General features: G+C 41.2%; 1 protein-coding gene across 3 annotated transcripts; it reads right to left on the reverse strand.

The window, feature by feature from the left end:
- Nucleotides 1–458: 458 nt before the first annotated feature.
- Nucleotides 459–14670, reverse strand: LOC102225224 (protein FAM102A-like). 3 transcript variants are annotated; one of them, XM_023338561.1, is made up of 12 exons: nt 14445–14670; nt 14094–14342; nt 8438–8558; nt 7450–7479; nt 6855–6971; nt 6640–6686; nt 6224–6381; nt 6052–6144; nt 4371–4545; nt 3640–3761; nt 3180–3249; nt 459–3090 (listed from the first exon to the last, which is right to left on the reverse strand). In XM_023338561.1, exons 2-12 carry the CDS (start codon nt 14237–14239, stop codon nt 3045–3047), a joined length of 1125 nt encoding a protein of 374 aa, XP_023194329.1. In that variant the 5' UTR covers nt 14240–14342; nt 14445–14670; the 3' UTR covers nt 459–3044. The 3 variants fall into 3 exon arrangements, with proteins under 3 accessions (XP_023194329.1, XP_023194331.1, XP_023194330.1); XM_023338563.1 differs by having other exon boundaries at nt 14094–14345; XM_023338562.1 differs by lacking the exon at nt 14445–14670 and having other exon boundaries at nt 14094–14438.
- Nucleotides 14671–14772: the final 102 nt, after the last annotated feature.

Here is a 14772-nt window from a genome sequence, read left to right on the forward strand (position 1 = left end):
CACCACCTGGATAGAATAATTAGGTCATTAAGGCTCTGGAGAACCGATCTAGACAAGGAGGAAATTAAGCCGTTTCATTCCAGCGTTTTGTACCTGAGGCACATCTAAAAACTGCAGGACAGCGACTGGAGGCCTGGAGCTTGAGACCCAAATCTGACCTTCAGTTTTAGTTACAAAAAAAGGTGAAACTTCAACCATAATAAAAATAAGAAATAATTTTATTTTTAATATATTCACACTAAAACCTTTGTAAAAAAAAACAAAAAACAATTCGTAAAAATATTGAAAACGATGCATCACTCTCATCCCACTTCACAATCATGCAGAGCTTTGTGTTGGTCTGTCACTTTAAGTTTGTTCGTAATGGTACAAAATGTGGAAAAGTTCAAGGGGTGTGTAAAGCTCTGAACATAAATAAAAGGAAAATAATTTTTTAATTTCAATGTAGATGAAAATATGAAGCACAAAAAGGAAATGAATCACAACTTTTCCATTTTATTTGATGTACAAAATTAACAGATAAACTCTTACAATAAGAATTGTTTCAAAACAAGGAATGTAAATAGTTAAAATCTGTTTGAACATTAATAACAAAAACAACCATAAATTTACCCAAAATAATGTTTACATTTAGATCAGCATAATAAAAATATGATGTGAAATAAATCATTCAGTACATTCCCTTTAACAAACACTTTAATTCATCACAACACTTAAAATATAAATCCTAATCTCATTCATCAGTTCCATTTGAATCATTATGAAATATTAAAACCCTTTTCACCAAAATACAAAATAAAACACTTTATGTGTAAAAACAACAGGTAAAACATGTCTGATGGACGGTCGTCTAAAATTAGAGTTAAGTGGTTGAACTGTAATTAATTCAGTGTTTATAAAGCTTTAAGATCCGGTGAGAACCAGAACCAGAACCAGAACCAGAACCAGCCTGCTGGCTTCAGATGTTTCTGATTCTAAATCTGAGTGTCTATCAGATAAATATTACATATTCAGTTTTTACTGCCTTCATTAAAGCGATGTGAAACATGGCGGAAGGAGCGAACGCGTGACCTGTACGCATCCGTCCACACATCCAGAACCACAAATCAACCCGTTCAGGTCCGTTTCTCTGTCTATTGTTGGTTCTGGAACAGGCCGGGCTTTGTCCTGGAGCAGCTGTGGGTCTGAGCCCCACAGAACCACAGAAACATCTGGATGCATAAAAACAGAGCTGATTCTGACTGGAGTTTGTCCCTTTGGGTGAAACTGAGCAGCAAAAACTAACAAACGTTTCTGATCCAGCAGAAAAACTTTTCCTCCTCAGTTTAACGGCACTAATAATTAATCACTGTGGGAACCAGAACAATAATTTATCTCTAAAGACGTCAGTCTAGCTTCAGAAAACTTTAATCTACTCTATGTATGGAATCCTAAGAGTGCCACAAAAATAATAAATGTGTGAAATATTACAAAAACCAATTAGTATTTGACTAAAGGTGAGGATAACAATAAAGAACAGAAATATTAATGTAAAAATTCAGTCCAATACCAAAAATAATACTTTCCTCTGGAGCAGCCACACTTCATTATAGTTATTTTTATTATAATAATAATAATATTAATGTGTTGCTAATCCCTAGATAGTTCCAATTTGCCTGACATATTTTAGCACCAAGTTACTGGCTAAAATATTTCACCAAAGGAATTATTAAATAATTTATATAAACAAATGAAAGACACAAAAATACAAATGTTTCTTTTTAAAATATATAAGTTCTTCTTTGTTGTGGCACTTCTGTGATTCCATACAAACAAACAGCTAAAGACAGTTAGCCTTTTAGCTACATGATGCGGCTCAGCAGTAAACAGATTTTTAAAGCTGAGGCTAAAATTAAGCAAATAAAAGTCAAATAAAATAATATGAGTCCAAGCAGCGCATGGTGACGTCCAGGTTGGATAATAAACGTTAGCATCGACCGCATTAGCTGCTAAATGCTACAGATAAAAGCGTTGCAGGTCTGGACTTTTCTCACAGGGCCTCTGAAAGACCAAAATAAGGGAAAAGAAACATTTTCAACATAACTTTGTTAAAATTGTGACTAAAATTTAGAGAACAGTAACAAAAACTAGCAATTAGCCTTTAGCACGCCCATTAGCGGCTAATCATTCAGTAGCTACAGATCCTGAGAAGCAAAGGAAGAATCAATGTTTAATTTTCCTGCATTAATCAAAAGAACAGCTGATTAAAGGCATTTAATGTGATTTAATGGATTTGAAGTAATAAAGTGAATAAAATCCAGGTTGGAGAAACGAAGCTGCGATTAGATCAGAGAAAATATTCATCATTTTTCTCTCCATTAGAAACACGGCAGAGATTAAAGGACAGTCATTCAAAACCTGTTATAGTGGTTATTAATAATTCATGGTTATTAATAATTCATGGTTATTAATAATAAACCTCAGAGGTTAGACGTGCAAAACTGTGAAATACAAACAACACACTGATAACCAGTAGACTATAATAATAATAATAATAATAATAATAATAATAATCCTCAGTGTTAAATGATCCTCTGAGTTATAAAACCAAACTTTTTGTGATCTCATCATGAATGTTGCAGAACTTTGTTGTCTTAAAGTGGAGCGGTTCTGTTGAATCGGGTCAGAACCGGCTCTGAAGCTGAAATGTTTCAGAATAAAAACATTAAAACTTCCTGCAGCTTCACATCTGACTCTGAGATAAATTCATAACTTTATGGGTTTCAATATGTTTCTGTGCATAAAAATAAGGAAACGTTTTTACCCGTCAGATTATTCTGGATTATTCTGGATTATTCTGGATTATTCTGGATTATTCTGGATTACTCTCAACATTCAGGATTAATCATCTGGAGGCCTGGTTCCTGCCAGGCTCTGCTGGAATAATCCAGATTATTCAGATTTAAAAGCAGCTGATAATGGAGGTGAGTGGAGCGACCCGGAGCGGACGGGAACCGCTGGTTCTGAGTAAACCGGGTCAGCAGAAGAACCTCCATCATGGGGCCTCAGTGAGTCTCGATCACCACCGGCTCAAAGACGCCCGGCGTTCCTCTGGAAGACAGACAGGAAGCAGAGATCGGGTCAGGATCTGCTGGGTTCTGCTGGGTTCTGGTTGGTACTGCCGGGTTCTGGAGTCCTACCTGGTGGCGATTTGTGTCCCGCTCAGGGCCGTGGTCCCGTCTTTACTGACAAACAGTCTCAGGTGGCTGTCTGAGGACAAACAGAGCCCAGAGTTACACGACAACGTCCATCTGGTTACCATGGTTACCGTAGTTAACATGTTCATCAACTGGAATAAATACAAACAGTAATTAACGGAGAAAACTTTAACTATAACTTTTCAGTTAATTCAATTAAAACATTTAAATTAGGGTTTGAACTTTGACCCTTAATTAACAAAAACAACCTTTGATCTGAATTTCTACATCCAACAGCTGGAAACAACAAACACCAGAAATAACCAATAAATGACCAAATACATCATTTTGATTCAACATGTCTCGTCTACATGGCTGATCAATGTTTCCTGTTTAACTCTGGATTCTGATTGGTTCAATCAATCTGAGCTGAGAGCTGATTGGTTCATAGTGAGATCTGAACCTTCGTCGCTGCTGCCGGCTGAGAAGTTCTGACTCTGAACGATTTTCTCCACGATGTCGTCGGCGTCGATGCGAGTGTCGTCCACGCAGCTCCGCTGGCGCTCCACGGTGTCCTTCTTCCTCCTGTTCATCATCATCATCATCATCATCATCATCATCATCATCATCATCAGTCATTGAATGCTGCCTGCCATGACCCTGAAGCTGCAGCTTGTCACTTGTAAGAATTAGCACCTGCTAATTAGAAACAACCAATCAGAGCAGGGAGGCGGGTCTTAGCGCTGTCAATCAACCTAATCCCTTGCTTTGATACGCTGCTGCTAGCATAGCCTGTCATGAATGCTGACGCTTGTTAGCATATCCACTAATGACGGTGTACAAACAGTTTTTCTTAGCCGTTAGCACATTTAGCAGTGAGTACATGAGGGGGTTTGTCATCTCTAAGCCCCGCCCCCTGGCTCTGATTGGTTGTGTTTGGTTTGATTTCTTCACACAGCAGTAGTAGGAGACCGATCAAACTGTCACAACATGGAGAGAGTTTTAATAAACATATAAAATCATATTTTTATCAAAGTTACAAACTGCAGCTTTAAAAATACCCAGAATGCCGATGGGAATCTCATCCTGATCCGATCTGCTCCCCGTTTCTCCTGCTGAGCAGTGAAATAATCCCAGGAATGTGAGCCGACATGTCTGGGTTCGGCCAGCGTGCCGGGACAGGTGAGAACCCACCTGGAGGAGCGGTGGGACAGCAGGGCGGCAGCCGAGGGCGGGGGCGGCCGCTCCGGCTTGCTGGGGGCGGCGGGGGGCTGAGCGGCGCCGCAGGACGCGCCGCTGCTGGACGAGGCGTTCCGGTGGTGGCTGAGGTCCGTCAGGCTGGAGCAGCGGGAGTGACCGGTGCTGTAGCCTGGAGGATAAAGGAAACCAGAGAAGAAGACGTTCAAAATGTTGAAAAGCTCCTGAGTCGTCTCTTTCTGTTTTCCAGTCGGTCTTGAACATGTTGGTTTTATTCATCTTGATTATTTTGTGCATTTTGAATCGTTTTAGCTGAACTCCTCTCCTGCGTTCAGATCAGGTTGTTCTTTAATCCCACGCTCAAAATGCTACAGCGACTGAAGATGATTCTGTTACAAATCTAACTTTTCACAAAAACAGAATTCCTTTTACACTTGATGCTACTGGGACACTTTGATATGCATAATATTTATGCTACTAGTATGTTAGCTCGCTAAATGTAAACTCATGCTAGTTTGGATTTAAACCCTGAAAGGAAGGTTTGATGAAAACCTTGTGAGAAATAGATGAATCTAAAGGTTTTCAGTTTATTGTGGGGACTTGTTATGGATTAACTGTTGTATTCACGTAGACTTACAATAATCATGGAAAAAGAGTGAAGCGTTTTGTTGAAATGTCTGTTCTGTCAATGATGTGAGGCTCCAGCAGTTAGCTGGACATTAATTTTGCATTTCTCTGTAGTTTCACTAAAGTGCTTACAGGGCCTACAGTTATGATTAAGTATTTGATTGACAAACATTATTGGAATCTCAAGAGTCGTAGCTTTCTAATATGTATAATATAAAAAACCACAAAACGCAATGTTAACGCTAACTAGACAACCATATTAACTAATGTAGCCAATTATATATCCAAGCTAAACCAGCCTTTATGTCCACATCTACTTTTAGATGGTCAAACATCAACATTAACTTGCTAATAAAGAAGCTAACCGGGTAAACATCCATGTTAACTTGATAACATGCTAGATATTTAGAAAGCTCTCTATAGTAGCTAACCAACATGCTAATTTGTTGCTGTAATACCAATGAAAACCAGTTAAATATCTAGATTAACTGGTTAATATGGTTGTTAACCAGTTTGTTGTCCATGTTAACCCGTTAACATGAAGGTCCATGTTACTTTGCTAATGAGCTAGCTAACATGCCAATTAGCTAGAAAATATCCACATTTGTTAGCATGCAAATAAGTACTTGGTTAAATTTAAATGTGAATAATTTAGATATAGCTTCTTAAAATGTTAGTATTGATCTGTATCTTTGGTTAGCATGCTAGTTAGCATGGTTAGCGCTGTGTATAAACAAGCATGGGGAACAAAATTAAACTGTGATTATTCTGTTTCTGCTAAATGTTTCATCTTTCTCTGTTCGGCTCGATGTGAAGTCTTCCTTTATCTGCAGCTCCATTTCTGTTTTTAAGATAGAAAATGTTTTATAACAAAACTGATATCCACATTAAATCAGCATTAATGTTAGAAATGTCACTAATTTTCCTCCCAGATATTTAAATGTGACTCTGGCTTCTTAGATGTGCTGTTTGTTTCCAGCGGTGGAGGTTTTTTTCAAACACCATCAGAGCCTCATTGATCAGAGTGACGCTGATGGAAACTGAAGCTGACCTGATATTTTGCTGTGCTGACTGGCGCTGCGGACGTGCCGAGTGAGGAAGACGTCATCCGGACTGTGGAGGCCGTCAGCGTGCTCCGGCAGCCCTGAAGCGGAAAAACACAAGACGGGTTTAAAAGCTTTCATTACGATTCCCTGACAACCAACCGGCTCAGCAGTTCCCACCTAAACCGCGAACTGAAGACTGTCTGGGTTTAACGGCACCAGGTCCCTCCACCATGCCCCCTGGTGGCTGCAGAGAGGCGGTGCTGTCCCCCTTACAGGCCAGCTGCAGGTTGGGATCCTCCACTCCAATCAGGACGGACTTAGCAGTGCTGGGAGGCCTGCAGGCAGCAGCTAGCATTAGCATTAGCATTACCTGCAGTCATCCGTCTGTTCATTCAACCCTCTGCTCATCCATCCAACAACATGTCCATCAGTCTGTTTGTCCATCCATCCATCCATCCATCCATCCATCCATCCATCCATCCATCCATCATCATCCATCCATCCATCCATCCATCCATCCATCCATCCATCCATCCAGTGTTTGGTGAGTTGGTGGATCTCCTCTCAGGTTGAGCTCAGATTCCTGAACTCACGTTTTGAAGCAGGGATCTCCAGACAGCAGCGTCATCCCGATGGTGACCTGGAGGAGAAAAACTGTTTAATGAAACTTCATGGAGACACAAAGAGACCAAAGTCACTTTAAGGATCGAATTCGACTCTAACAAACATCTGAAAATCTGATGAGCAGAAAATGAGAAAAAACTGTGTGTGTGTGGGGGGGGGGGCAGTGTGTGTGTGTGTGTGATGCCTTCAGGATGGAGTTGTCCTGCCGGGTGTTTTTGGTGTCATAACCCTCCAGGATGCAGCAGCGGACCGTCGAGCCTGAACCAGCAAACTCAGAAATGTTGAGGTCAGCAAATCCCAGCTGGAGGAAGACGGACAGACGGGCAGACGGATGGAGAGACAGACAGACGGATGGAGAGACAGACAGACGGATGGAGAGACAGGCAGACGGATGGAGAGACAGACGGATGGATGAATCAACAGAAAGTGAAAGTCGGCTCAGGCAGATGGATCCATTGTTCCTCATACTTTCCATCTCTGCCTTCGTCAGAGGAAGTGATCAGAGACTTCATGAAATCAACAGCCTGTTTTAACCCCACATTCACCTTTATCAGCCCGATTCTCTCTGACCTCTGACCTCAGCTGATAGTTTATTTATCTTAGGAATAAATAATGAGCAGAAAGAGGCTGATATGATCTCAAAACCCATTTAAGAAACTAGAAACACTTTAAAATAACTTGGTAAGGCCAGGAAGTGCCCGGTTCATCGGCCCAGTGGGTGAGGCTCGGTTAATCATTACATTTATTATCTGTGACACAGAAAAGCTTCATAAACTCACCTTGGAGTAGGCCTTCCCTCCCTTCTGCTCCTGCAGAGACAGAACAAAACAATCAGGAACAAACTAAAAGTTCCCGTTTCCTGGAAACCAGCCAGAGGTTTTCTGTTGGCAGGATGAGACGTCCAACATGTCCCCACTGGTCCCAGTTATGATTTTATGACTTTCCTGATGAAAACAAACCAGGCGGAGCTTTTCCTCTGTGGATCAAAACCTTTTCTCTGGCACTGACACTTTGACTTCATTAATGAAAACCGGTCCTGAGCAAACACCCGCTAACCTGCTAACAGCAAAGCTAATTGTTCATTTGGTGCTTCTGCTAGCTTAGAAAACATTTAGCATTTTTAGCTTCTGAACATCTAATTTATTTGGCTGTTTTTTAAACTTGCATCTGTGTTGACATTTTGGTTATCGACTGTTAAGAATCATTCAAATAGTTAGATTGCCATTTACCCAGAATGCATTGCTGTTGTTCTACATTATAGAGTTCAACGTTTATTTTCTGTCTAAAGTCCAACTGTGGTCAAAAACAGCGCTAGCAAATTTTATTAACTGTAAAACTGAAACCATGAGTTAAAAAACTCCTCCAACGGATTAGTTTAGCATTAGCTTCTGCTAAGTAGCATGTTGGTATAGTGTTTTATGATGTGTTTTAGCACAGCTAGCTTTTTAGTTAGCATTGTCCACCACTGATGAAAACCTTGGACGCTCTGTGGACAGATGCATTCTGGTCCTGATGACCAGCATCCTTTCCCTGATCCTAGTGGGAAATGTCCACTCTGTGGTTTCCTGCAGAAGCAATGACCTTCACCAGTAATGACCTTCACCAGTTCCAGCATCTCTGACCAATCAGCACAGAGATCTTCTGTAGTTTTATTTAACCTCCATAGTAACCATCAGGTCTGTTTCCTGGTTTTATTTCTGCAGAATATTTAAACTAATTCTAGATTTACAGTTTTTACTGCAGTTTGGATGTGATTCCATGTTTTACCTTCCGAACAGAAACTCTGCAGATGCAGGGATCCAACACTCCAGTGACGGGGCTGGCGCTCATTTTACACACAAAGGAGAACTTCTTCCCCCATCGAACACAGTTCTGCTGCACCTCCTCCCTGCAAAACACACACACACACACACACACACACACACACACACACACACACACACACACGCACACACACACACACACACTTCATTTAGAGCTGAAACTGAAGCCGTAAACCTCTGAGCCCAGAAAGCAGCTTGTTGCAAGATACTCCAAGAATCTGTGAAAATCGTTTAAATTATGTTTTTTTGTTTTACTTATAATCTCAAGTATATTGACTTTCTGTAAAAGTTGTACAGTGTGTAATTATTTTACATCCTCTAAAACCTCAGAATTAGCCTCCTTTTGTAAATTTAACATTAGAATAACCATTTTATTCCTGTTTCTACAATATCAGACGTAAAGATCCTAAACTGCTAAAGGTTTGATAGCAGATAGCTAAAATCTTGGCAACATGTGGCTAAAGCTAACAGCTAGTTAGCAAGTAATGGAACTAAATAGTTTGGTGGTAAGTACCAAACTATCTTGCTAAGAAAAAGCTAATTCTCATTGGTAAGTGGCTAACAGCTAATTTACAAGTAATGAAATAATCTAAGCTGCTTGCTGCCAAGAGGCTAAATAACGTGCTAGCACAAATGCCAATCAGTTTGGTTAAAGCTACATTAATAGTATGTTAGCAAGTAGCTAAAAGATTGCCTGCTTGTCTAGAAACTCTCCAGAGAGTATCAGGTTAGCCAAGTAGCTTGTTAGGCTAATAGCCTTTGTGTAAATGTAGCTCTACATAGCTAGATGAAAGGTGTGCATCTCATTAGCGGGTGGCTTAAATAGTTTATTTGGACGAGGCTTAGCAGCTTACAAACAACCAAACAGGTCAGAGGTCAAACAGCTAACAGGTGGCTATAAAAGCTCAGCACAACAACTTGTTAGCAAGTGGCTACAACCTAACTAGTTTAGCATCGTAGCCGTTCATCGTTCCAGTTTCTAAATAAATTTTTTTCTGAAGCAAAACTTTTTTATTTAGTAAACATGAGTACATGAGACACCAGCTCTGAATGTGAAATAAATCCGGTCATGATGTCATCACAGCGTCGCGTAAAGGTCTACAAACCCGTAGACTCAACAGTTAGCATGTTGGAGCTAAAGGAGAAGAAAACAATCCAGTTCTCCAGAGAAAAGGTTTGCAGCTGAGAGCCAAGATGATCCGACTTTACGGCGGGGTTTTCCTCCTCTGCTAACGGCAAACAGATGGATGTTGATCACATTTCTACGATCAGATCAAACACAACAAACATCACAATCAGCTGTGACTGAATCAGCAACTCCTGCAGGAACTGGTTCAGTTTCACCTCGACTCGCAGCAGCAGGACGACTTTCAGGCTTTTAATGATGATACAGGTTTCAGTTTCCAGGTAAGGAGGATCAACGATCAGATCATAGAACAGATTATAGATTAGATTATAGATCAGATTATAGATCAGCATCATAGAACAGATCATAGATCAGATTACAGATCAGATTACAGATCAGATTATAGATCAGCATCATAGAACAGATTATAGATTAGATCATAGATCAGATTATAGATCAGCATCATAGAACAGATCATAGATCAGATCATAGATCAGATTACAGATCAGATTACAGATCAGATTATAGATCAGCATCATAGAACAGATTATAGATTAGATCATAGATCAGATTATAGATCAGAGTAAGTTAAAGTATCTGGGTTTTAAATCTGAAACGTTTTGCTGATCTACAGTCTCGGTAGTTTTGTGCGACAGCAGGTGATAAATGATCTTCTTGCCTCTGTTGGAAACTATGAGACTCGTTTAAATGAGACTTGCAATAGGACCTTCTGATAAATCTGCGGTGAGACCCAGATGTATCTCTGATAGATGGAAACATGCAGGAACACGAAGTTGTTATTAAACTGAGATAAAGTCACAGTTTTCAGTCTGATGCAACAGTTGGATCCATGGAGTCCAGTTTCACTTTCCCATCAAACCAACCAGAAACTTTTCTTCTGTCAGATGATAAAAATAAATAAATTGAAATAGAAAACAGGATGGAGATGTCACAAAGGCTCCATACTGAAAGGGTTTTTTCCGTTCAAAACCCATTTTTGCTGCTAAATTATTGAATAAATAGACATTTGAGCTGAACAGCAAAAATATTTAACGTTTTTAATTTGTTCTTCAGATTCTTCAACCGTCAGATTGAGTCAAGGTTCAGCTTTCAGAGAGTCAGGAGTCCTGATCGTTACTTTGTGTATGATTGTTTGGTTCTGTTGTTACAGACCGGAGTGACCCGAAAGCTTAGCCCCGCCCCCAAAGTGGGCGGAGCCAAGAGTCTTGGGGGCGTGGCCAGGTGCTGGGATGAGTGGAGGGGGTTAAACTGGGAGTGGTCAAGACGAACGGCGACAGCTTAGCGATTCGTCGCTCCAGTCAGCGACTAGAGACAAATCAAAGCACTTAAAAAACAAAACCACTAGTGTCAAAACCAGCAACCTTTCCTCAAAATAAGCAACAAAACTGTCAACTATTTTTTTTTAGACCAAATATTACGGAGTTAAACAAATTTACATGAAAATGTCACAAATTGCAAAGAAACATAAATTTAAACAGATTATCTGCAAAAATAAAGCAGATTTGAGTAATTACACTAAACTCCATGTTCCCCGGCCATTAGGTCTACGTTTTGGACCCGGTACCAGCAGGACCAGATCCTGGAACCGGCAGCTGTTGGACCCGACCCGGTTCTCCTCTCAGAACCTGCCTGAGCCTGACCCGATTATCCATCTCTGCTCATATTTTGTATTTCATGGCGGCGGTTGCGTGACGCTTCATCCCTGAGATTTAATGTTTATCTGAGTTTTTAAAACATTTCTGACTCTGGATGTCAGTAATCATTTTTCATCCTGTAATTCCAGTCATGCTTTGGGAACTTCCTTCCTTCCTTCAGACGGTTTTGACGTGTTAAACCCCCATCGACTGCAGTCAGGCAGAGACGGAGCGACTGGTTCTGCAGGTTCTCTGCTTTCAACCCGGCCCACCTGGACACACAGCACACCTTTGTGAGGCAGAGCCTTTCCTCACAATGAGGCCGAGCCGCTGCAGAGCAGATACTCTGTCCCTGAAAGCAACTCGTGTTTCTGCTCCAACACGGTTTCAACCCGGCTGGGAAATCGCAGCAAGTTCTGAAAATGTTTTCTGATGGAACTGTTATAAATATTTCACTCTCAGTGTTCTGACTGTTTATAGCTCCAATCTAAATGAAAGGTTTAAGATAATAAAGTAGCAAAAAGCCCAGCAGTTTTACTTTTATTGTTTCTGAAAATAATGCAGAACAAAATGTAACAGCAGTTAGCTGAACAGCTAGCAAGGTAATAACTTCACAACTAGCTAGTAAATAGTTAATAAATCACTAACAAATGGATAAACAACTAACTAAAGCTAGCTGGAGCTAAGAAGTATCAAATATCAGTTTAAACATTTTAAGGAGTAGCATGCTAGCAGCTAACAAGGCAGAGGCTACGTGCACACAGCAAGTCTGGAAACATGACTTTGATTTTTTACTGAAATTTTATTATTTTTGTGTGAATCATTCACGACAAGCAAGTCGCTAACAGCTTGTTATCAAGTGGCTATACAGTTGTATACAGCTGCCCACAGCTAGGTAGCATAGCAGCAAAGCTATTAAGCTAGTTAGCTAGTGTAATAAACTCTCAACATGAAACCTTTGATTTCATAACAGAGAAACTAATCAGCCTTTAACTTTCATTTAAAATGAAAACAGCTTTATAATGTGTTAAGTAGCATGTAGCCTATGCTAGCTGCTTATCCACATAAAACTGTTTTGATTTTTTTTTTTTGCTGTTTTCTGTTGGAAAAACTGTCAGCAGAACATGAACCCAAACACGTCTTTGATTTTTATGAGGGTTTAGAAAGATGAACATCAGCGTTTTAGCATTTATATTGAGAACCATGTGTCTCAGTGCTGCGTTGTTTTGATCTGAGCTAATAAAAGTTTATTGGCTGCAGAGCAAAGGAGAATATTTAAGGTGGAACACAGAATTGAACGTGTAAAAACAAGACGAACCCGTGACTAGATGGTGGAGTGGAGCTGGAAACTCATTTCCAAAGCAAAACAACCTGATGTGAATAAAACCCATCTGCTAGAATATTTCTGTTGTTGTTTTTAAATATAATCACAGATCAATAACCAAACCTTTAAAAACGTGATTACTGATTGATCTGTGACCTTAAGAAACAACAAATAAATCAGAAGAGGAGTTAAAGTCTGCAGGTTAGCATCTTCCTGCACTTCTCTATATTCAGTCTGACTGTGTGGCGGTTCCTCTTCATGTTCCACGTTGACAGGTGACTCCAGGTGTGGAGCTTAGCAGGAACTGATCAGGCTGGGGCAAAGCTAACAGCTAACTGCTAACAGCTAACTGCTAACAGAACGATTCAGCAGGTTTTCCTGGAGATTCAAAGATCAGGAAACAAACAGAGCAGATGAAGTCATGAGTCCAGACTGGTGCTGCTGGGAGGAATGAGTCAGGCTGGAACAGAACTGGGTTCTGTTGAGTCAGGCTGGAACAGAACCGGGTTCTGTTGAGTCAGGCTGGAACAGAACCGGGTTCTGTTGAGTCAACGTCTCCTTTCACATTGATTTTGAGATCCAGAGGAAAGAAGCTGCAGAACTTTATCCATCTTTTAATTTAAATTAAAATAATAGCTGAACTGGTTAAAACTGGACTCGGTTGGTCGGAGCTCAAAGGAAACCAGAAATCGGTATCGGCTGGTATCGGCCTGATCGGTGCATTTCCACCAAATCAACAAACCAGAACCTCAGCCGGTTGTTTCTGATCATGTGACTGGATGAATCGGCTTTTATTTCTGGTTCTGATGCTTTTGATAAACTTCCTGTTTCCTCCAACAGCCTGGAAACCGGCAGGATATTTAAAGTTTGACCTTTCCCAGAGGTCAAAACGAAGAAGATTGCGCTGAAACAATTAATCGGTTTAATCGTGATTAATCGATTTATGAAGTAATTGTCGAATCGATTAATCGCTAACTGGCCAGTCAGTCTCAGCTTCTCTCATGATGTCAGAACGTTTAGCTGTCGTGATCAAACCTTCACTAAAGAAAATGAAATGTTGATTTTCTTATTTAAAAATGATTTGAATTGTTTATTTGCATCTTTTAATGTGTTTCTGATATTATATAAAAGAGGATTAAACGGTTAAATAAAAAATGTTCAGAATGTGAGAATTTATCTGATTAATTGTTGGAATAATTAATCAATCATGAGAAGAACTGAAGGTCAGAAAATGAACAGAAAACTGTTTGAAAACAGTTCAACTCGTTCCTTTAAGAGAACGTTCTTCATGTCTGAAACTTGAGTTCCCGCAGCAACCGGCCCCCGCAGAGTGTGTGAGGCGGGTCAACATGACAACTAAAGGTCGCAGGTTCTATGGCCGCCAAGCCGTCCGGAACCGAACCGAACCGACAACAAACAGTCAGCAGGAACTGGGTCCAGTGAGCGGTTTGACTGGGAACCAGTCAGGAACCAGTCAGGAAGCGGCCGGACTCACCTGGAGGAGGAGATGCTGAAGTCTCCCCCGTCCACCAGCCGAACCTTGCAGAACAGAACCCCGTTGACGAACGGAACCGCGGCCAGCTCCTCCAGGACGAAGTGGACCTGGAACTTGAACTTTTTCTTCTTGATCAGAAAAGCCATGATCCCCAGAGAACCAGCCGAACCCCGCAGGGACAGACTGGGTCCGGTTCTAGAGGAGGCAGAATTCCCGGCGGTGTTCCAGGTGAATCATTCCTGGTGGTTCCTGCTGACCGGGACCAGAAACAGGACGTTATCCCGGTCCGGACCAACTCAGAACCGCAGCAGCTCCAGAACCGCTCTGCCACGCAAACACCGCTAAACTCACCGCACAGTCCGCCCGCAGCGCGTCATTCCGGGTCAGAACCGGATCCGAACTCTGAACTTCCTGGTTCTGCTCTTCAGGACATGTGCGGGTTCGTCCCCGCAGCGGAGCCCCGCAGTCAGAGGCGCGCCGAACCGAACCGAGCCGAGCGGTTTAAAGAAGCTGAGGGGCGGCCCGCCGTGCCCGCGCACCGCCGCGGGAGCGCGCAGTCAACAAACCAAAACTAGCTACTAAACTAAACTAAACTAAATTAAACTAAACTAAATTAAACTAAACTAAGTACCCCCCCCCCCCCCTCCCGCTGCTGCCGCCAAGTCAAAACCTGGAACTT

Source organism: Xiphophorus maculatus, chromosome 8, assembly GCF_002775205.1.
Source record: "Xiphophorus maculatus strain JP 163 A chromosome 8, X_maculatus-5.0-male, whole genome shotgun sequence".
In the NCBI taxonomy this organism is placed as follows: domain Eukaryota; kingdom Metazoa; phylum Chordata; class Actinopteri; order Cyprinodontiformes; family Poeciliidae; genus Xiphophorus; species Xiphophorus maculatus.

Excerpts from the sequence above, each read along its gene's own strand:
- LOC102225224 (XM_023338561.1), bottom strand. The coding sequence starts at position 14,239 with ATGGCTTTTCTGATCAAGAAGAAAAAGTTCAAGTTCCAGGTCCACTTC. Across the intron at positions 6,382-6,639 it reads GGAGATCCCTGCTTCAAAAC|GCCTCCCAGCACTGCTAAGT; the intron begins GTGAGTTCAGGA and ends TGCTGCCTGCAG. Across the intron at positions 6,145-6,223 it reads GTCTTCAGTTCGCGGTTTAG|GGCTGCCGGAGCACGCTGAC; the intron begins GTGGGAACTGCT and ends TTTCCGCTTCAG.